General features: G+C 39.2%; 1 protein-coding gene across 1 annotated transcript in view; it reads left to right on the forward strand.

Annotated features, from left to right (window-relative positions):
- The window catches only part of LOC139445485 (titin homolog), a 91,343-nt gene that overhangs the window by 12,628 nt on the left and 56,429 nt on the right, over positions 1 to 22,286 (forward strand). Inside the window, exon 2 of the mRNA XM_071226626.1 lies at positions 6,259 to 6,350. Within this exon, the coding sequence (XP_071082727.1) occupies positions 6,259 to 6,350 (92 nt within the window). The remainder of the gene's footprint in view (positions 1 to 6,258; positions 6,351 to 22,286) is intronic.

A 22,286-nucleotide genomic window follows, 5' to 3' on the forward strand; every position in this document is an offset into this window, starting at 1 on the left:
TTACTCTTACATCTGGCTTCACCACCCATTTGCATTGTTACTCTTACATCTGGCTTCACCACCCATTTGCATTGTTACTCTTACATCTGGCTTCACAACCTATTTGCATTGTGACTCTTACATCTGACTTCACCACCCATTTGCATTGTTACTCTTACATCTGGCTTCACAACCTATTTGCATTGTGACTCTTACATCTGACTTCACCACCCATTTGCATTGTTACTCTTACATCTGGCTTCACCACCCATTTGCATTGTTACTCTTACATCTGACTTCACCATCCATTTGCATTGTTACTCTTACATCTGACTTCACCATCCATTTGCATTGTTACTCTTACATCTGGCTTCACCACCCATTTGCATTGTTACTCTTACATCTGACTTCACCACCCATTTGCATTGTTACTCTTACATCTGACTTCACCATCCATTTGCATTGTTACTCTTACATCTGACTTCACCATCCATTTGCATTGTTACTCTTACATCTGGCTTCACCACCCATTTGCATTGTTACTCTTACATCTGACTTCACCACCCATTTGCATTGTTACTCTTACATCTGGTTTCACCGACTATTTGCATTGTTACTCTTACATCTGGCTTCACCGACTATTTGCATTGTTACTCTTACATCTGGCTTCACCGCCTATTTGCGTTGTTACTCTTACATCTGGCTTCAGTCAATCATCTGTGCGCTACTTGTTATCATTCACCTGTGGTTGTCTATGTTCATCTGCTTATCACAACATATTACGCTTTTATACCTCTTTCACTTAGTTGTCGTCACTCCAGCTTGATGACGGTGTAAGAATGTACAATCAAAACGTCGCTTTGTGCAAAAACACAGAAGTTGTGATCCATAAAGTATGTTTTTTATTTACCTGCCACTTCTTGAATGCCAATGACAAAGCTGCTTTTGTATGAGTAGTTTTTGGATATATTTGGTAACGTGAGGGTACCGATCTACCCTTATGAACAGAGCTGGCATTCAGCATTATTTGGTGCTCAAAGATGAATCAATGTCCTTTGTGTAAGTCTAACTTCTGTGTTGTATATTATTTATCAGTTGTAAATCTAGATGGGCAATGATTCACCAGATTTCAGCATTACATTTAATACATTGAATGACGTGAGCATTCATGAAAACACTCAAATACATCATAAAATATAATAATGCCCTAAATAATTCTATATCATTGCCTTATCATGTTATGATAACGAGTTGGACCGCCTCCGTGTGCTAGTGGTAGAGCGTCCGCCCGGAGAGGGGAAGGTCTGGGGTTCGATCCCCGGCCGCGTCATACCAAAAGACGTTAAAAGATGGTACTTGTTGTTACCCTGTCTGGCGCTCGGCATTAAGGGCCTAAAACAAGGACTGGTCGGCTCGAAGTCAGTATACTGTGTCTGTGTGGGGTATTCATGTTAAACTGTGGCATGGTATCTCAGTGAGCTGGCACTATAAATCGGCATCAGTCCGGACTAGTACAAGCAGCCACACAAACACATACACGTACATGCACGTCGCTATATAAGTGCAATAATCTTGGACGCGACGTTAAACCAAATTTCACCTCACCACACCTCTGATATCGAGTTAATAATCAATGGTATATGTGACACAATGTATTCAGTGAGTAATGTGAGATTGGCGTGCTTTATTCCACCTGGGTTCACACGGAATTAACTACTTGCATTTATTCAAACATTCCCAAGCCGCTTATATGATCTCAGTGTTGTCAGAACAGAGGAACGTCCATCATCTAAACATGACATGATCACAAGATCGTTTTTAAAAGTCAAAGTTAATAGAGACAATGCTGCATTTGTCAAATCAATAGACAAAATAGACGCGACAAAGACCACATCCAAAGTCATAAGAATCTCTGCCATTGTAGGATTCAGACAACATGTACATCATTTGTTTGTTTGTTTGTTGTTAACGCCGCGCTAAGCAATATTCCAGCTATATGACGGCGGTCTGTAAATAATCGAATCTAGACCAGACAATCCATTGATTGACAGCATGAACATCGATACACGCAATTGGGATACGATGACATGCATCAACCAAGTCAGCAAGCCTGACCACCCGATCCCGTTACTCGCCTCTTACGACAAGTATAGTCGCTTTTACGGCATGGTTTGAGAAGCATTTGTTCATGAATCACTATCAAATAGTGATGACACCAAGTGTTCGAGAAGGCGAGCGTATCCTGCACCTCTTGTTACAAACACGCACAAGGGGAAGTCAATTGCTCATCTGAACAAACACCATATGATACAAATCAAATTATACAAATACAAATCGATACAAATCGGGCTCTATTTTTGTCACTGATGCGTCACGTTTTTTAACTGTCCTCCACGTGTCTACCATAACACTTTCTGAGAGCTTTATTCAGGCCTTGAGCAACCTTTGAACAAGAGTCTAAAATCTTCGAAGAAACAACATGCATGATTGCATCTCAAAAGTTGTGAAATATAGACATCAAAGGCTGGAGCTGCTGGAATCTGCTCCAAGCAATACTTGAAAAGTAGGAAAATATGGGGGTATGATAATTCCTACAATGGAACGTCCAAACAAACAAATCAGATTGAATACTTTACAAATCAGGTCGTTTTTCTTTCCACTTAACACAAATATGAATTATGAATTTTGAGAACTTTGCAAATCCTTAAACCAAGGAAGTTGTTTGTCCAGTGACTATTTACCGTCTCTTCGGTGTCCCACTGAATCAACAGATGTAAAGGGTCTTCCACAGTGGGTCATGTTTCTCACTGATGAAGTCTTCAGATAACATAACTTGGTAACACTAGTCTATCTCCCGTCTCAGTCACCGACAGAGTCTATCTCAAAACCCTAGAGAATATGTTAAAAAATAATCTAACTCAAGTGGTTCTTAATGGTAACCTAAATCTGAATAAGTCATCATTGAATCTGTTTATATGTTTATTACTAAATCTAAAAGATTTGAACAAGGTTAACCATTTCTACAGTGTTCTATAACAGTGTGTATGTTAACTGCGAAAGTGTTTAAAGAAGTAATATTTTACTAAGTCTTTTATCGCAATGACAATTATGTTGGTGGTACATGAGCTGTAAATAAATTATACCTTTCTTTTATATTTTTACAGGATATTTTTTTTTTATCTGTGTATTAATAATGCAATGTATATATGTAATCATCGGGAACGCATTGTTTGTTGTTTACCAATCCTTATTTCATTCTACATGTATGTGATGAAATAAAAATATGTGTAAACCATTTATCAAGTCTAGATTACTTAAGCTTTGTTCTGGGCTCCATTTGGATTTTACTTTTATTTTTTGCTACGATAACTGTATTTGTGGGGCTGAATATCCTATCACCTGCTCTGTACTGTAGTACACACGAGACCAACACTGAGAAGGGAATGATATACTCCGATTTTCAGGAAGTCCTTGTGGTTTATATTGCAAAAGGGGCGGATACAGCTCTTCAGAAAGTGGGGAGGTACACATGGTAAAGTAGAGGTGCAATTTAAATAGAAACAAATATGAATGAAAATAGTTTACAATTAACTTGTCAGTCAAACAATAGCCAAATATTCTTATTGTTGTTGAAATAATGTCATCAAATGATTAACGCTGTCATGCATGACCCGTCTGGATCCGCGTATGGGTAATTAATTTTAAAGAACGGGTGAAAGCGTTTGTATTTAATTCCCCACACCAATCCATCCTCCCCGGATTCATGTTTCTACCTTTTCTCCTGTTTCGTGTGTGTCTCTTATTTTAATGTGTTAGTATGACTCTACGTCTTCGGTTCTCACTCCTCATCTTCTGCAACCAATGCTTGTCGAAAGAGGCGACTAACGGGATCGGATGGTCAGGCTCCCTGACATGGTTGATGCATGCCATCGTATCCCAATTGCGTAGATCGATGCCTATGATGTCAATCACTGGATTACCTGGTCCAGACTCGATTGTGTATAGACCACTGTCATACAGCTTATCCCAATCCTCACCTTTCATCTCTCACTCACTCACTCAGTACATATTATTTTAATTATTTTCCCCCAAGTAGTGAGCGAGTGAGTATGGTTTTACGCCGCTCTTAGCATTATTCCAGTAATATATCAGCGGAGGACACCAGAAATGGTCTTCACACAGGGTACCCATGTTGGGAATTGAACCCGGGTCTTCGGCGTGGCGAACGAACGCTTTAACCACTAGGCTATTCGACCGCCTCTTTTTCCTCAAGTAACCCCAGACTGTCCTAACTCCTCCCTACCCTCTACCCACCCCCTCCACCACCCTAGTGTCGCGTCCACCACTCGAGTTCAGATAACATGTGTTGTTTTATTTCCAGCTGAGATAAGTCCCCCTCACCGTGTACGTACCTCCTCAGGGCTGCGTCTTGGCAACTCCGACATGGGCTTAACACAAGGATAAGGTCCCTCCTATTGGTTCATATGAAGAGCTTACGGATTAACTCATTGACAGTTTCAGATCGATTTCCTTCCGTGTTAAAATAGCTACTGAAGTATTTGTATCTATATTCCTGCTATGACTCTTGGTTAAGCCCTTGAGATGAACATATCTACCTTTGCTTACCTTTAATCGATATTCAATCAATTAGTAAACAGAACTACCATCCAAACTGTACACATAATAGCATTAACTGTCAAAGTTTTAAAAACATGTCAAAATTACCCAGTTTCCTCTGATGAGAACAAACTGAATTGTTACTGAACTAATACTTACACTAAACTACGGTTATAACGAACTAAAAGGGACTACTAATTTAAGTTCGTTATAACCGTAATTCGTTATAAACATATATACAGAATAACTACAGCATAAAGTCGGGACTAAAAAGTTAGTTCGTTATATCCGTTAGTTCGTTATAAGCGTGTTCGTTATTACCGTAGTTTACTGTATTTATATGCTGTCACATTGAACGTATATACACTGCCGGGCAAAAGAATGTTTCCACTTGATGATTGAATTTGACCCTAAGATTACAAGCGTTGTCAAAACTTTACTAGGCTGAAATCAGTCACCGAAACACACCAAACTTCAGGACCCACTTGCACAAAGAGATCTTAGCGCTAAGATGATCGTAACTCTCATACTTTAACATAGGCTTGCAATAGTCGTAAAGATCGCTTTGTGCAAGTGGGTCCTGGTCCAAAAATACAACTGTGATACCCGTATCCAATATATCCCCACTGAATAACCATTTCTTGCTTGTTTCATTTTTAGTCGCCATCAAACATGGTTGTATACGTCCTTTTGTCCGGTAGTGTATGTACGTTCAATGTAAAAGCACATCAATAATTATTAGTTCAGTAAACAATTCAAGTTTGTTCTATTCAGACACAAATCTTGCATGCGTGAAATTGTTTATATTTTACATAGGTAAATATTTAACGATAATATTAATTCAACCTCTGCCTCATAACATTTTTTAATCATAACCAACACAAAGGACATGACACAACAAGGTATTAGTGTGTTCAACATGTGTCACACACGCTGTGTAATTTTCCCATTATGACATGCCATACCTGTGGGGTATTTGGTTGCCAGATCTACCTGTGATCAATCTATCCCCTAGGTACTTCTCCCCAGCACACCTGACAGGTAAGAACTACTGGTGTTGAGTGTTACCTATTAAATTCAGTGGGTACCACATCAGGCGTAGCGGGCACTTCATGGCCAACGTTGTTGGGTACAATTACACTACCAATAAATCAGTTTTGTTGCACAGCTGGTGAATTAGCTACTGGTTACTGCACTGACCCTCTGTTTGAACGGCACGTTTAGTGGACCTATAAATCTAACGTGTATCAGCAAGGGTTCCTGCAGGTGTGAGTCATCTGTGCACATGCACGTTTATTATTTATTTATTTATTTATTTATTTATTTATTTATTTATTTATTTATTTATTTATTTATTTATTTATTTATTTATTTATTTATTTATTTATTTATTTATTTATTTATTTATTTATTTATTTATTGTTTGTTTGTTTGTTTGTTTGTTTGTTTAACGCCGCACTCAGCAATACTCAAGCTATATGAAGGCGGTCTGTAAATAATCGATTCTGGACCAGATGAACCAGTAATTGACATCATGGATGAGATTACTCTCCAGTAAGTGGGAACAAAGTGGTTATTTGTTTTGAGCAGTAGTGTAGTGACACAAACGTTATGATTCAATACTATAGGTATTAACTGAATTCTTTTTCTGTTTATTTTCAGACCACTGTGTTTTTAAGACCCCTCGTTCCAACGGCATCCCCAGAGCGTACGGGAAACTCCCCTCCCTCCGAAAGAACGGGAAAAGGGGACACGTGAGTAGATATTTACAACATTCCGGGGAAATAGAATTTGAACTGTGTTGTTTGTTTATCAGCGCGTCTCCCCGTCTGCCTATATTGTCCATACCACTTTGATTAGATCGTCGGTACTGTTGATTGCGTACCAGGACGTCACGACCTGTTCGGTTGAAATTAGTTTTTTCTTTCACAGCTCCTTTCGACGGTGTAGGTGCAATGCTGTTGCACAATTGTATTTTCATGGCGGATCCCTCCGGGTTTTGATTTTTTGTAATTGTTTCAGGCGTCTTAGATCGATACAAGTAGGTCACGATGACACTCAGGTGATTTAATCACAGCGACACGACTTACACCGAAGGAGAAACATTCTTTACCCAGCTTGGCAAGAGAATGGAATTCACGCTGTATCCGAAATAACTGATGTTTTCAGCATTTCCAGTGAATTGAGATACTTTTATTTTTGATTTCCCGTACGCGCAACCCCAGAACCCCGAACACCCTCCCCAACCCCGCCCCGACACACACACACACACACACACACACACACACACATTCTATATTTGTACGATGATGCACAAACGTATTAGAACATCATAATAAAATTATTATCTGGTATGTTTTCACCAAATTTAACACGACAACCAAACGCCAGTTGTATCATGAATTAAATGCTACTCCTGTCTGTCTAATCATACACGGGCCGCGTCATATGGCTGGAATGTTGCTAAACACGGCGTTAAACATCCTCAGGCACATGGTTGCATTTGACCTCACTACGGTGTTCCATAATTTGTTGATTGTCTGGGTTAGTCTCATGCTGTTTCTATTAATAATACATATTCATAACATATTTCAACCATATTTCAAACTGGGACCGTAATGGAATGATGCTTCTCGGCCACAGCTAAAATACCACTTACATAAACTGGTGGTCTCTTAAACCTCGTACCTTTAGACGGTTTGATTTTTATTGTCTGGATGAACGAGTCTCTGGGGTATAACAGGGAGTACAAGAGGATCTATAGTTAATACATTGTTCATGTATGAACGAACCCGTCCAGAGCGGGATTGCACTGCCTAGTGAAGAGTGCCTATATTAACCTAGAATGTGTCCTTGTTTGTTTGTTGTTTAACGCCGCACTCAGAAATATTCCATCGTTGTTATTTACTTCAGTGTGAAAAACCGAGTGTTTCGAAGTTGAGAACAGAACACTTGATATTTCAATGCAAAGAACATAACACTTGATATTTCACTCCAGTGAATATTACACTAGATATTTCAATGCAAAGAACATAACACTTGATATTTCACTCCAGTGAATATTACACTAGATATTTCATTGCAGTGAACAGAACACTTGATATTTCACTCCAGTGAACATTACACTAGATATTTCAATGCAAAGAACATAACACTTGATATTTCACTCCAGTGAACATTACACTAGATATTTCAATGCAAAGAACATAACACTTGATATTTCACTCCAGTGAATATTACACTAGATATTTCATTGCAAAGAACATAACACTTGATATTTCACTCCAGTGAACATTACACTAGATATTTCAATGCAAAGAACATAACACTTGATATTTCACTCCAGTGAACATTACACTAGATATTTCAATGCAAAGAACATAACACTTGATATTTCACTCCAGTGAACATAACACTTTGACGGAACTAATGTCATACACGAGTTTCCTCCCCGCAAATTGTCTCCCTTTATCGTTAGTGTCCAGCCAGTACACAAACCGTTGACTTACATTTTACGTTAGTTCCACATTTGCAAGGCAAAATAATGGCAGATGGTCATTTATGGAGTTAATATCGCTTCTTGACGTTTGTTGTTCGCTTGAAAATGTTTCGTTATAAACTGTAAATTTCTCATTTAACTCGACAATCGAGACTGTTGGTTTCTTAATCAACGTGTATTATTTCGCATCCAACAGCGGTCTCGTAAATTTCAAAAATAATAATATTCTAAAAATATGATAAAGAATTTTTGTGACCCTGCATATTTTTGCTTACTTTTGTTTCTATTTTTTAAGATTTTGCAAACATGAATCTACTTTTTAAGTTGCAAATACAAGGGGCAGTGAACCGTCCCTGTGTGTTAGGGAGAATTTACGTTTCATGGGTTTACATTTGTAATGAAATAATTTAATTTTACGGTAGACAACCACACACAAAAATATGTAATTAAAAATATATTCGATGTATCTCGTGAAATATAATGTTTCTTTCATCTCGTGACTCGACACATAAAATATGCTCAATATATGATGGCGGTTTGTACATAATTGAGTCTGGACCAGGCAATCCTGTGATTGACATCATGGGCATCGATCAACGCAACTGGGATATAATGACATGCATCAACCGAATCAGCGAGCCTGACCACCCGATCCCGTTAGTCGCCTCTTACAACAAGCATGGGATGCTGAAGACCAGTTCCAACCCAGATCTTCACGGGTGTATTAAATTTCATATGTCTCTACTAAGCGGACGTTTCATCATTATAGGAAGTTATCATTAACGAAATGGAAACAATGTGGTTATATTTGTTTAAATTTGAAAAATTTAAAAAATAATAATACGGTGTAAAAGACGTTTACTCGGGTCTTGTGAGAAATTATTTCAATTCCCCTGTAAAATAATTACCACAGTAATAGGCCCCTATCACAAAGGTGTTAATTGTCATGGGCGTTCTTTTTTTCGCAAGTCCTATCTAAATAATTCACACATCCAAATTTTTTACCTAAAAATACAATCTAAAAATACACGAAAAATGTTGGCCGAGACGTGTTTGCTCGCCCTTCTTAAATTTATGGCGTGGTCGCTCGAGATGAGCCCCTGCTGAAATCATTCAATGGAATGATTTCACTGAATAACTTCTTAAACGATCGCTTTGATGCCATTTAAAACAAGGATTACTGGGTCAAGCATTTAACAGAGCTTTGCTTTCAGATCTCTTTTCCTCAACAGGTATCAAATAACGAAGCGGCAGATCCTATCAATGGGAACAGAGTACCAGTCTTTTATCAGTTAACGGACTCGATCTACCAAACAAACAAAAAATATACGGTGAATTGATATACAGCGTTGAGTGTTGACAAAGGTCTGCAACCCGGGGCTCAGTCTGCGTGGAAAACAAATTTCGATGTTTGATCAGCCGACGAGTTGTTGGGGCATGACGTCAACAATTTAGGTTTATATGGTTAAGAAAGCATTAATTTTCTGTTCCTTTTTTCGCAATGTCTGTGTATTATTTTAATAACAATTTCAATGTTTTCAAGGTGTTTTACTAAATATTTCCATTAAATATTTCTCCGATAATTTAATTTCCAAATATTGATTTTAACCAATTTAATTTTAAATTTTCGAGTCCCGGTTCGCTCTGATTATGTTTTTAGTTTTGCAAGCACCATACCTGTGGCCATGGGTTTCACGAAAATGATATCATAAACACCTAAGACCTGAATTCTGAATTTCCTCCCACATGAAGGTCATACGCTGAAATATAACTGAAATACTATTCAAAGCGGTGTGAAACCCAACTCACTCACTAAAATTATAGTAATCGAATGAAATGCTTGAAGTTGCTTTCAAAAAGTGTTATTGTTGACAAGTGGATGACATTTCGAAATTTTGACGGATCAGTGACAAAAAATTATGTCATGCAATTCCAAATTTTGTCGTGTACCATATGTTCCCGTGTTTTTTCTGGTGAACAGTTTACTGCTTTGCATGTGTTTGTGACAGGTGCCACGTGTGGGGCAGGATATGCTCACCTTTTCGCCAACACCAGGTACTATCACTGTTTGATGGTGATTCACAAACACAAGCGCATGATATAGTCAAAATTATACAATCGACTTTGCTTTTGGCAGATAATTCTAATGAATAGGGTAAGGGTTTTGTCTCTTTTATTTATAAAAGAGTGATTTTACATCCGCACCTTTCAACATGTCAGGAAAATGTGAACAGAGTTATTTCCCTTAGATCAGTTTCCCATTTCAATGCCAGCTTCGAATTCGCCATCTCAGTCCTCCATCAGAGCTGCGAAATCAAATATAAATCACATTTCTTTCACAATCATCTGTCATAAAAATAGTTCGGCATTTCAGTTCGTGACAAAAATAGAGAAAAGAGACATTTTTCAATATAAACTGACTATTTTGATGACTATCTTAGTCTGTTCCACACCAATCAACATATTTAATGTTCGTTTATGTTATTATGAAACAGAGACGAAAAAACAATTCTCTGCCACCATCACGTGTAAAGAGACATTTAGAATTATGATTCCGGGTTTGATAAATGGGTTCAATACACAAGACATTATTCTACACAGACTAGAAGGAGACGTATGTTTATATTATCCTCTTCCAACTCACAGAAATATTGTTTATTGCGCCATGACTAATTTTATCTTGCAAGGCTGGTATATAACTATGTTTACGTTCTGGAAATAAAAAGCTAGCTATAAGATTTTATCTTTATGCAAATGATAATGAGTTATTTACGTGTTTATCAGTGATAATTCAAACGCCTCGATAGTTCTGACACCCTTTGTGTCTCCACGAAGAACACGTGCAATATTTTATGCCCAAGAAGCGCCACCTAGCGGCTGGAGTTCTAATTTCGGAGTCTCTTGGTATCAACCAACAATCTTTACTTTCCCTTGATATCAATAAATATCGATCTGCCTCTTCTGATCGAAAGATTAAGCTTAATCATCGATATCACTGGCGCTGGACCTCCCTCGCTCCCTGCGTACGTGCGATATTGATTTGGAAATAGTTTGGGTTTAATTACCGTTAATGACCTCATAGCACTTGAACCAACAGCAATTACTTTGCACGGACTTCTCGTGGCTTCGGGGTTGCAAACGTCGTTTGGAACAATATCACATTTGCCCTTTTTATAGCCGAGAATAATATTGGCTTCACAACGTAAATGAACATCGCTCCATTGCTAACCACGGGCTTTTAGTTGGGTAAATATAGAGTGCTTTAACATAGCCTCTCCCTCATCACTCGCCTAGATTAAAAGTTGTTCTTCTTTTCACAGAAGAAGAAGCAATGAAATTATATAATTTTTGTTTTGCAGGAATTATTGGTCATATGAACTTCAGTTACATAGTAAGTCAAGAATGAATCGACAAAGTTGATGTTTCTGATATTCATAATAAGTCGTTATTATTTGCGTGTACATGATAATATTTCCTCACAATGGATGTACAATTTCTCTCACGTGGATGTGGATGTGCAAGAGTGTAACGGGTTCTATTGTGTGTATGATATCTCAACCTGACTATCATCACGCGGACAGAATCCCTGTATGATACAATCTCATCACACGGACAGAATCCCTGTATGACACAATCTCATCACACGGACAGAATCCCTGAATGACACAATCTCATTAAATTCCCACCTCGGTTCTCACTCTAGACAAAGACAATAATCCTTTGTTCACAGGAATAGCATGGACATCGAGAATGGCCGAATACATTGACTCTTATAGAGAGTTACCAAATGAGCGTACCTTCTTCCACCTTTCGCAATATTCCAGCCACATGATTTGTTTTGTTTGTTTGTTTGTTGTTGCTTAACGCCGCACTCAGCAATATTCCAGCTATATGACGGCGGTCTGTAAATAATCGAGTCTGGACCAGACAATCCAGTGATTGATATCATGAGCATCAATCCACGCAATTGGGATCGATGACATGCATCCACCAAGTCAGTGAGCCTAACCACCCGACCCCGTTAGTTGCCGCTCACGACAAGCATAGTCGCCTTTTACGGCAAGCATGGGTTGCTGAAGACCTATTCTACCCTGTCCAGTCACATGAAGGCGGTCACGACATGGGCTTCACACCTCGCACCTACGTTAGGAATCAAACTCGAGTCTCCGGCCAGGTGAGCGAACTCTTGCCTACTTGGCTGACCCCATCGTCCCTTACACTCAAATAAACACTTCTTGTACACAGCTGAAGCGTTCACCACGTCAGGTAGCACCCTGTCCGGGATCTATATACTTGGCAAAAACAAACTAATTCTCTTTGTTAAACATCACGTTAATATGAGCACAGATGCTTTGAAGTATTGTTTAAGCTGTCGCAGTGAAGACCTGGGTCTGAGCTGTTACACATAAGCACACCAATCACTAAACACGGACCACTCCGACCTATCAGGGTCGACTTCGTCAATACATTGGTTTTTCTCTCAGGTCATACAGTTCTCGGCTATGGCTGTAACGAAGAGGTTCAACCACGGTACCAGCCATACAGGGGTCTCTCCCACCCATGCCAGAGCAATTCTTTTAAAAAATATTCGCCGTCTTTCTCATCTCCAGCTGCCTATACTCATCCTATTCTCAAGTCTGAGACTCGTGAAGATCCGGGGTTGAATATGTCTTCAGCAACCAATGCTTGCCGTAAAAGGCGACTATGCTTGTCTTAAGAGGCATAACCTCTTAACCTTAGACAGGATAACCAATATATTTAGAAACTCGTTTGTCTTTTTTTACCAAAGCGTCTTTGATAACATTGATAGAAGATAACTGTATATATGCAGAATTATGTTTATTGACAGCAGTTATGTTGTAGACATATATTATCAATGTCACATTTGCAAATAAACATTAATGTCAATTCAAAGATTTAGCAATGCAGAAAACACATGAGGCTAGTAACAATGGCCAAACTATTTGTTCTGTGTCCGTGGTGGGTGTGCGTCAGGTCTTCGTTCACAGACACAAAAGCATGTATCAGGGTGAAGATATTATACGAGATAAAACAATGCCAAAACACTAGGTCCAAGAGGGGATCAGTGTCTGCCCCCAATATTGACAATAGCCCTTTAGAGCGGAGTAATCCTCGACACAGAGCATTTGATCAAGCCATGCATACTGACTATATGCGTGTCACGAACAGAGGGATTTGTCAACATCTTATTGCGATACAAATTAGTTTTACGGTTATACAATGCTTTCAACTACCGTAATGTATGTGGCTTCACGCCCAGGAAAAACTCATCGCTCTGTTACTTCATCTGATCGAGTTGGGTGAGTGAGTGAGTGAGTGTGTGAGTGAGGTTTGGATTGGTGGGTGAGCGAGTGAATGGTTGGGTGGTTGGGTTGGTGGGTGGTTGGGTTGAGTTGAGTGAGTGAGTGGGCCTGGTGCACTATTGGTGTGAGTGAGTGAGTGAGTGAGTGAGTGAGTGAGTGTGTGAGTGAGTGGCTACGTGGACTGATTGGTGGTTGAGTTTGGGTGAATTAGTGAGTGCGTGAGGTGGGTTTATCGCCTCCTTACAAATTTGAGCTCCCGATCATCGAATCCTGGCACCCGTAACGGACGCAACTCTGCACAATTGCATTGGTGCACCATAGTGTGAGTGAGTGAGTGATTGAGTGAGTGGGTGGGTGGGTGGGTGGGTGAGTGAGTGAGTGAGTGAGTGAGTGAGTGAGCTCCCGATCATCGAATCCTGGCACCCGTAACGGACGCAACTCTGCAGAAGGAGGTCCTTAGACAAACTATACGTATATCTGAATGAAGGCGATCGTAAGGAATCATGAAGACAATGCTACAAGTGACATGTTTGAATATTAATTAATCATCCCCCAATAATATACACAATCGTAACAAAGATGGGGGTTCGTTCACTCTGAGACCAGCACTTTCATTGTGTTTGAGATACCCGCTTTGTAAATAGCCGGGCGCTTATTCTTCAATTATGATTTATTTGATTATTATTATTCAACTCTGTTTTCTCGAACTATTACACATTACATACCTCGATGCCAATTTAAGTTCATCTCAATCGTAACGCCTCGCAACGCCGTTATCTCAATGTCCCCCTTTGGTAATATGAACTTCGAGATATCAGGAGGCCCATGCATGTATATTCCTGCATTTCCAATGAAGCCTCAAGTTTAAGTTCTTTAATTCGATGTTACGTTTACCTCGGCGTTACGGTCCCGGTACAATCCTTATCGGTTCGCTTGTCTCGAACTACGGGTAACTCGATATATGTCCGATGTACCGAGGGTATCAGATAAACGACATTCTACGGTAAATATTTCACGTACATATCAACGCTAACACAATCAGAAGCATGGGCACATTCAAATCCAAATATTTTTCCATATCTCACTCATATCTAATTGATCTCGTGTCCTCAAAATCTACCTGCCGAGATTAGGCTAATACGATTTACCTGTACACACCTGAAGCGTTCACCACGTCAGGTAGCACCCTGTCTACCTGGCTTAGTGTCTATTACGGTTCGTGACCAGGTACAATGAGCGCTACACACAAAGTCGTAGGCTGAATATTGTACAGCTCGCAAACTACCACGGGGAGCAAATATGGCGAAGACATGTCCGTGGGTGGGATGAAAGAAGTGGGGAGGATAGAGGGAAGGAAGAAGGGGAGCAGGAGACGAATACCTGGGCCTTCTGTTGCCCCTGTGTTGAGGGAGTATGATCACGAACACTTGTTGCAATGCGCTGAGGAGATTCTAGGACTGCGCCATGAGGTGTCGGAGAAGGTAGGCGAGGTGGTGGTACGAGTCCTGGGTAGTGTGGGGAAACCATGGGATCAAGTATATATTTATTAAGTATAACGAGCAATGAATGTAAACAAGGCAGGGCTGGTTATGCCATGAAGATTCAGTTACTATGTATTTAGTGCTGGTATTCTTTATTTATTTGAAAAAATAAAATTGATTTCTTTCACGAGCGGAATGGCACTTTATGATCCGTGAAGATCCGGTTAGAATAGGCAGCAATCGATGCTTGCTGTAAGAGGTGACTATGCTTGTCGTTAGAGGCAAATAACGGGATCGGGTGGTAAGGCTCGCTGACTTGCTTGGTGCATGTCATTGTATCCCAATTTCGTGGATCGATGCTCATGATATCAATCACTGGATTTATGGTCCAGACCCGATTACAGACCACCGTCGTATAGATGAGTGCGGCGTTAGACAACAAACAAACAAAACATGAAGTCTGTATCATTGACACTGGGGTTTTCAGAGTAAGATCGTTATGAAAATAGACAATGAAGATAACGTCGGGGTTTTTCTGTCAAATAACCTGTCCCGTCAAAGCTGATATTTTCACTCGTGGTTGCGACAATCACCAAAATATCACTTTTCTGAGGAGTACGGGGGGCCAAGCGACTGTGCAGAGTTGCGTCCCTTGGGGACGTCAGAAACATATAATCGCGGGTTCGAATCCCGATTCGTCCCTATTTTGTTTCTAGATTTGTTAGCACCATACCTGTGCCCCTGGGCGTCACCAAAGTTATAAACGTCTAATACCCCGTTCACATGCACAACATTTACTGACGTAAGTAATTTCACACATGTGTAACTATACATACGTGTGTATATGTAAATTTACTCTGCGTTCACATGAAAAGCATCTTAGGTGTGTAAATAAAGTATGTAAATTGTGTAAGGCACACATATTCGTCAGTCTGTTTACGACTTTCAACACAAAACAGGTCGTATTACAATCAAAGTTAAATGAGAAGAGCGTTACTTGATCGAAGATTTTCGCGCGAAGCAACATGTGTTTGATAAAATTTGAACACACACTTTTGACTTCTTGAAACCAAATGAAAACACCGTCCGCTCAACTCTGTATATACGCATAAAAGTGACAATTTGTTTGGTGTTGGCAAAGAACTGATATTAGTTAGCTCGTCCTCTTACGTTGACATAAACGTTCACATTGCAACATCTACACACAGTGCAAATTTACATTTACATTTGCACCTGCACCAGACATGATGTAAATTTTCTCCTGGTGTAAATATACACACATGAGTAAACGCGTTCACATGACAAGTATACTCACGTATGTATTTCTACACATGTATGCACATATGCACACATATGTATAGAGGCGCATGTGAACGGGGTATAAGACTTGCATCACTTCGGGTTTTCCTCCCACATTACACGCCCTGATTTAACTGGAATATTCTTCAGAGCGGCGTTTAACCCAACTCACTCAGTCAATCGATTTTGTGATCAGTTCGCTTCGGGTTTTCCTCCCACTGTCATTGACATTTTATTGTACAGGGAAAGACAAAATATGGTTATTCAGATAAACAGATACGTTAGTATTAGCATACGTTAAGATCTCGAATATGTCACTTCAGGAAAGATTTTATGAATATATTATATGTTCAATGAATATGACCTTCGTTTAATACATGCCCTTGGCAAAGTTAAGAACATAAACCTTGTTATACTGTCACCATATTACAGTGTATAGAATATGAAGAGATTTCTTTTATGACGAGGGGTTATATTAACGCTATGGCTGTATATCTGTGAGGTTCTGACGAATATTGACATCGAACGTAACAGTACACCAAACTACCGTTATATTGTAAACAAGGCTTCCGATCCACAATCAATAGTTACCTAACACATGAATTTGTGCATAAATTATTGGGCAAGCGTTTAAATAACAGTACTAGGTTTATTTGTTACCGCTATAAGGGGCGGTCGGGTAGCATAGTGGTTAAAGCGTTCGCTCGTCACGCCGAAGACCCGGATTTCCAATGATCCATTCTTATAATTTTCACTTCTATTTTGCATGTTACAGCCAATGAAATCTGTTTTTTATTGACCCATTCATATGCTTTTCACAGCTATTTGCCCTTTACGCTTTGTGGAATCTGTCTCGGCAGAAAATCTAGACTGGTTATTCTCTTGCATTGACAATTTATATTTACGTTATTCATAGAGTTATCAGTAAGCGAAGCTAGATAAGCGTACAGTTTACAGTATTTATTGGTCAGTGTGTCAAAAATACTAATCATAAATGACGATGACACTTTTGGCAACTCACACTTCTGTGGACAGGAAGTGACGTGATGGATGTTCTGAGTTGTTTCTCCAGATAAGTTTGTGTTTTATTGTATCAGCATCCGTCAGGAGAGATACGTTTGAAGCAAGAAATACGCGAATGTAATACCCAACATTACATCGATGTGCCACATTACCCAGCTGACAGTATATCATTAGGAAGCGCAATGGACAAAGACTCTATATTGAATCTCACTCTCGTGTATCTATCGACAAGAATAACTTCTTTCAGAGGGGTTTAGAAGTTGGAGTACTAAGTAAGGATACGGTTTATGGATGAACAACTTCATCATATCACTTGCTTGATAACGGTGTTATCAGTCTTTGGTATCTCTTCGAAACTAGACCGCCTCCGTGGTCTAGTGGTAGAGCGTCCGCCGGGAGAGCGGAAGGCCCGGGGTTCGATCCTCGGCTGCGTCATACCAAAAGACGTTAAAAGATTGTACTTGTTGTTACCCTGTCTTGCGCTCGGCATTAAGGGGCTAAAACAAGGACTGGTCGACTCGGAGTCAGTATACTGTGTCTGAGTGGGGTATTCATGTTAAACTGTGGCATGGTATCTCAGTGTGCTAGCACTATAAATCGGCATCAATCCGGACTAGTACAAGCAGCCTCACAGACACGCGCTATATAAGTGCAATAATCTTGGACGCGACGTTAAACCCTTTGTCACCTCTTCGAAACTGATTCAGTTGGGCGTGAAAGGCAAAATAGTGGTGACAATTATTTGAATGGATTACTTGAAATTACTGATGACACTTACGTCAAAATGATGTCTATGTTGTTTTTGTTGTTTTGTTTTTTTGTGTGTTTTTTTGGGGGGGGTCTGAAGACTACATGCATTTGGTAAATGTATTTCTCGCGCGTCATAAATATTATGACAATCTGACGTCTTAATCTAGCAGGCTAAAATGCATTATTTAAGATTTTCTCTACTCCCTGGGGAGGTTACACCGGAACAAGTCATGCATTATGTGATAGATATCCGTTGTACCGTTAGATTCACGTCAGCAATCATCTTAATGGGCAGATCGAGTGCTGATTGGGAACTGTTATCTCGACGCGTAGATAAATGTTTATGATATATGTACTGACACACATACATAATATAACTGGGAACCGACATCGACCTTCTCCTATCTGTACGCTTTTGATGGTCATTTTTGTCATTGTAATTTCATATTGTACTCCATGGAAAATATAAGTGTCTCTTCTAGACCCAAAAGTATATAGATATTTATAAGAAATGAAAGCGTCCCCTTCCCATCTCGAGCAGCCTATACTAACCCCACCCCCTTCAACTGTAACTGCCCATACTCATCCCTTCCCGATCTTTCGCAGCCAATATTCACCTCCTTGTCAACTCTAGCAGCCCATACTCACCCCTCATCAGCTCTAGCAGCCCATACTCACCCACCCCCTTCAAATCTAGCAGCCCATACTCTCCCCCTTCCCATCTCCAGCCTATACCCACCTTCTCATCAGCTCTAGCAGCCTATACTCACCCAACCCCCTTTCAGCTCTAGCAGCCCATACTCACCCTCTCTTCAGCTCTAGCAGCCTATACTCACCCTCTCTTCAGCTCTAGCAGCCCATACTTACCCTCTCTTCAGCTCTAGCAGCCTATACTCACCCTCTCTTCAGCTCTAGCAGCCCATACTCACCCTCTCTTCCGCTCTAGCAGCCCATACTCACCTCTCATCAGCTCTAGCAGCCCATACGCACCCACCCCCTTCAAATCTAGCAGCCTATACTCACCCTCTCTTCAGCTCTAGCAGCCCATACTTACCCTCTCTTCAGCTCTAGCAGCCTATACTCACCCTCTCTTCAGCTCTAGCAGCCCATACTCACCCTCTCTTCCGCTCTAGCAGCCCATACTCACCTCTCATCAGCTCTAGCAGCCCATACGCACCCACCCCCTTCAAATCTAGCAGCCTATACTCACCCTCTCTTCAGCTCTAGCAGCCCATACTTACCCTCTCTTCAGCTCTAGCAGCCTATACTCACCCTCTCTTCAGCTCTAGCAGCCCATACTCACCCTCTCTTCCGCTCTAGCAGCCCATACTCACCTCTCATCACCCACCCCTTCAAATCTAGCAGCCCATACTCACCATCTCTTCAGCTCTAGCAGCCCATACTCACCCTCTCCTAAGCTCTAGCAGCCCATACTCATCCCCTTCTCAATTCCAACATCCCAAACTATATCTTTTTTTAACTCTAGGGAAAGAGACTCATCCCAGGATATGTATTCCTTAATCTTAAACAGAAACTCAAACTCTAGACCAAACACAGACATAACATTCTATACCAATATACAAAACGATCGGATCAAGGGAAACAGGTGGAGCTGTGTTGGACCCCGTCTCACATAGACATTCATGGAAATGTGAAGGCAGAAACACTGGCGAAGCTAGCTGTAGACAAAGCGGAATTACAACATAAACCCTTCAGCAAACTAGAGAAAAAGCAAAATCAAAGTATTCATAGCCCAAAAATGACAAGTCCAAAAGGAGATGGCTATAAAACATCAACCCCATATCCACACACAAAAAACATACTCCTGTGAAAGGAATGTTGAACAGCAATCTCTAGCCACAGACTCCGTCACAAAAAAGCCCAATGATAAGGTATGCCCATCTTGCAATCAGCCGGAATCCGTTGCTCACGTGTTACTGGAATGTCAAGACAATGCTCAAGACAGGACTCAGTAAAATTGCAGTTAGATCCACTGAAGGCCAAACTAACTCTTGTTCTGAAAGATGGTCAGCTACTCGAACGTATTAAACAGAGCAGCCAAATTTTCTATCAATTTCTAAAAGTAAAAAAAAATAAATCATATCAATACGAAAATTTAAATCTTATCAATACCAAAACAGAAATCTGATCAATACTTTAATCACAATAGACATGTGTACCCTACTCACACACATGAGTCTTAAAGAGGGACAGGTCAGCCGAAATTGCTGAGGCACGAGGCGACCTCTTTAACACTTAAATCAACAACAATGATTTTATTTCGGTAACTATATGCTAGTCTTGAAAAATGTGTAAACGAAGGGAATATTTATTAAGTATTTATTAAGTATGTCCATAATTTCATGTCGGTAGCTATATGTTATTCTAGGAAAATGTGTGAAAGAGGAATATGTATTATTTAAACCTGCCCATAACGTTATTTCGGTAACTATATGCTAGTCTTGAAAAATGTGTAAACGAAGGGAATATTTATTAAGTATTTATTAAGTATGTCCATAACTTCATGTCGGTAGCTATATGTTATTCTAGGAAAATATGCGAAAGAGGAATATTATATTATCAAAACTTGTCCATAACGTTATTTCGGTACCTATATGCTAGTCTTGACAAATGTGTAAAAGAGGAATATATATTATTAAAACTTGTCCATAACGTTATTTCGGTAACTATATGTTAGTCTTGAAAAATGTGTAAACGAAGGGAATATTTATTAAGTATTTATTAAGTATGTCCATAACTTCATGTCGGTAGCTATATGTTATTCTAGGAAAATATGCGAAAGAGGAATATTATATTATCAAAACTTGTCCATAACGTTATTTCGGTAACTATATGCTAGTCTTGAAAAATGTGTAAACGAAGGGAATATTTATTAAGTATTTATTAAGTATGTCCATAACTTCATGTCGGTAGCTATATGTTATTCTAGGAAAATATGCGAAAGAGGAATATTATATTATCAAAACTTGTCCATAACGTTATTTCGGTACCTATATGCTAGTCTTGAAAAATGTGTAAAAGAGGAATATATATTATTAAAACTTGTCCATAACGTTATTTCGGTAACTATATGTTAGTCTTGAAAAATGTGTAAACGAAGGGAATATTTATTAAGTATTTATTAAGTATGTTCATAACTTCATGTCGGTAGCTATATGTTATTCTAGGAAAATATGCGAAAGAGGAATATTATATTATCAAAACTTGTCCATAACGTTATTTCGGTACCTATATGCTAATCTTGAAAAATGTGTAAAAGAGGAATATATATTATTAAAACTTGTCCATAACGTTATTTCGGTAACTATATGTTAGTCTTGAAAAATGTGTAAACGAAGGGAATATTTATTAAGTATTTATTAAGTATGTCCATAACTTCATGTCGGTAGCTATATGTTATTCTAGGAAAATATGCGAAAGAGGAATATTATATTATCAAAACTTGTCCATAACGTTATTTCGGTACCTATATGGTAGTCTTGAAAAATGTGTAAAAGAGGAATATATATTATTAAAACTTGTCCATAACGTTATTTCGGTAACTATATGTTAGTCTTGAAAAATGTGTAAAAGAGGAATATTTATCACTGAAGTTTGTCCATAACTTCATTTCGGTAATTTTATGTTAGCCTTGGAAACCGTGTAAAACAGGAAGTATCGTGATTCATTGTTAAAAATCCTTTCCTTGGTCTTAGATTGATTAACAAAGAACATGGAAACAGTAGTCCCCTAGGCTTACAACATGGATTTGCGACAGGTAATCAGTTATGTGAGTATAGAGTGGGTGTTGCTATCTATTACCCATTATTAGACGGGAAATGCAGAAAGTTTCAACACAGGCTTGACGCCACTATCCCTTTGATTTACTTCGCAATCAGTCACAAGCTGACAGTATACAAGAGCAGGTCTACACGGCCGAGATAATGTGTTTACTGATTAAAATAGAAACCTATTGTTCTGTTTTGCATGTATGTTTAATAATGGATCATGTAATGATGGTTAAACAAGGAGTTAAAATGTAAAAATGGTGATTAATATTTTTTCATGTTTCAGAAAAAAGATGGATATCAATAAATTACGCCGTGTGTTTGTGATGTTGTCGAATAAGCTGCTTTTCATTGGGTACATTGGATCGATACATAACGTATACTGTTCTTCTGGCTTTAGCTATGTCGCTACGTAGCTGGACATTGCTGATGTAAACTCACTCAATTACTCATTATAGTCATACCATATCCTTATTCCTTTCCATATATATTTTTTCTCAATTGTTTAAATTCAATTTAATTAAAC

The sequence above is a fragment of the Haliotis cracherodii genome, unplaced genomic scaffold (genome assembly GCF_022045235.1).
Source record: "Haliotis cracherodii isolate W230 unplaced genomic scaffold, xgHalCrac1.p SCAF_6, whole genome shotgun sequence".
In the NCBI taxonomy this organism is placed as follows: domain Eukaryota; kingdom Metazoa; phylum Mollusca; class Gastropoda; order Lepetellida; family Haliotidae; genus Haliotis; species Haliotis cracherodii.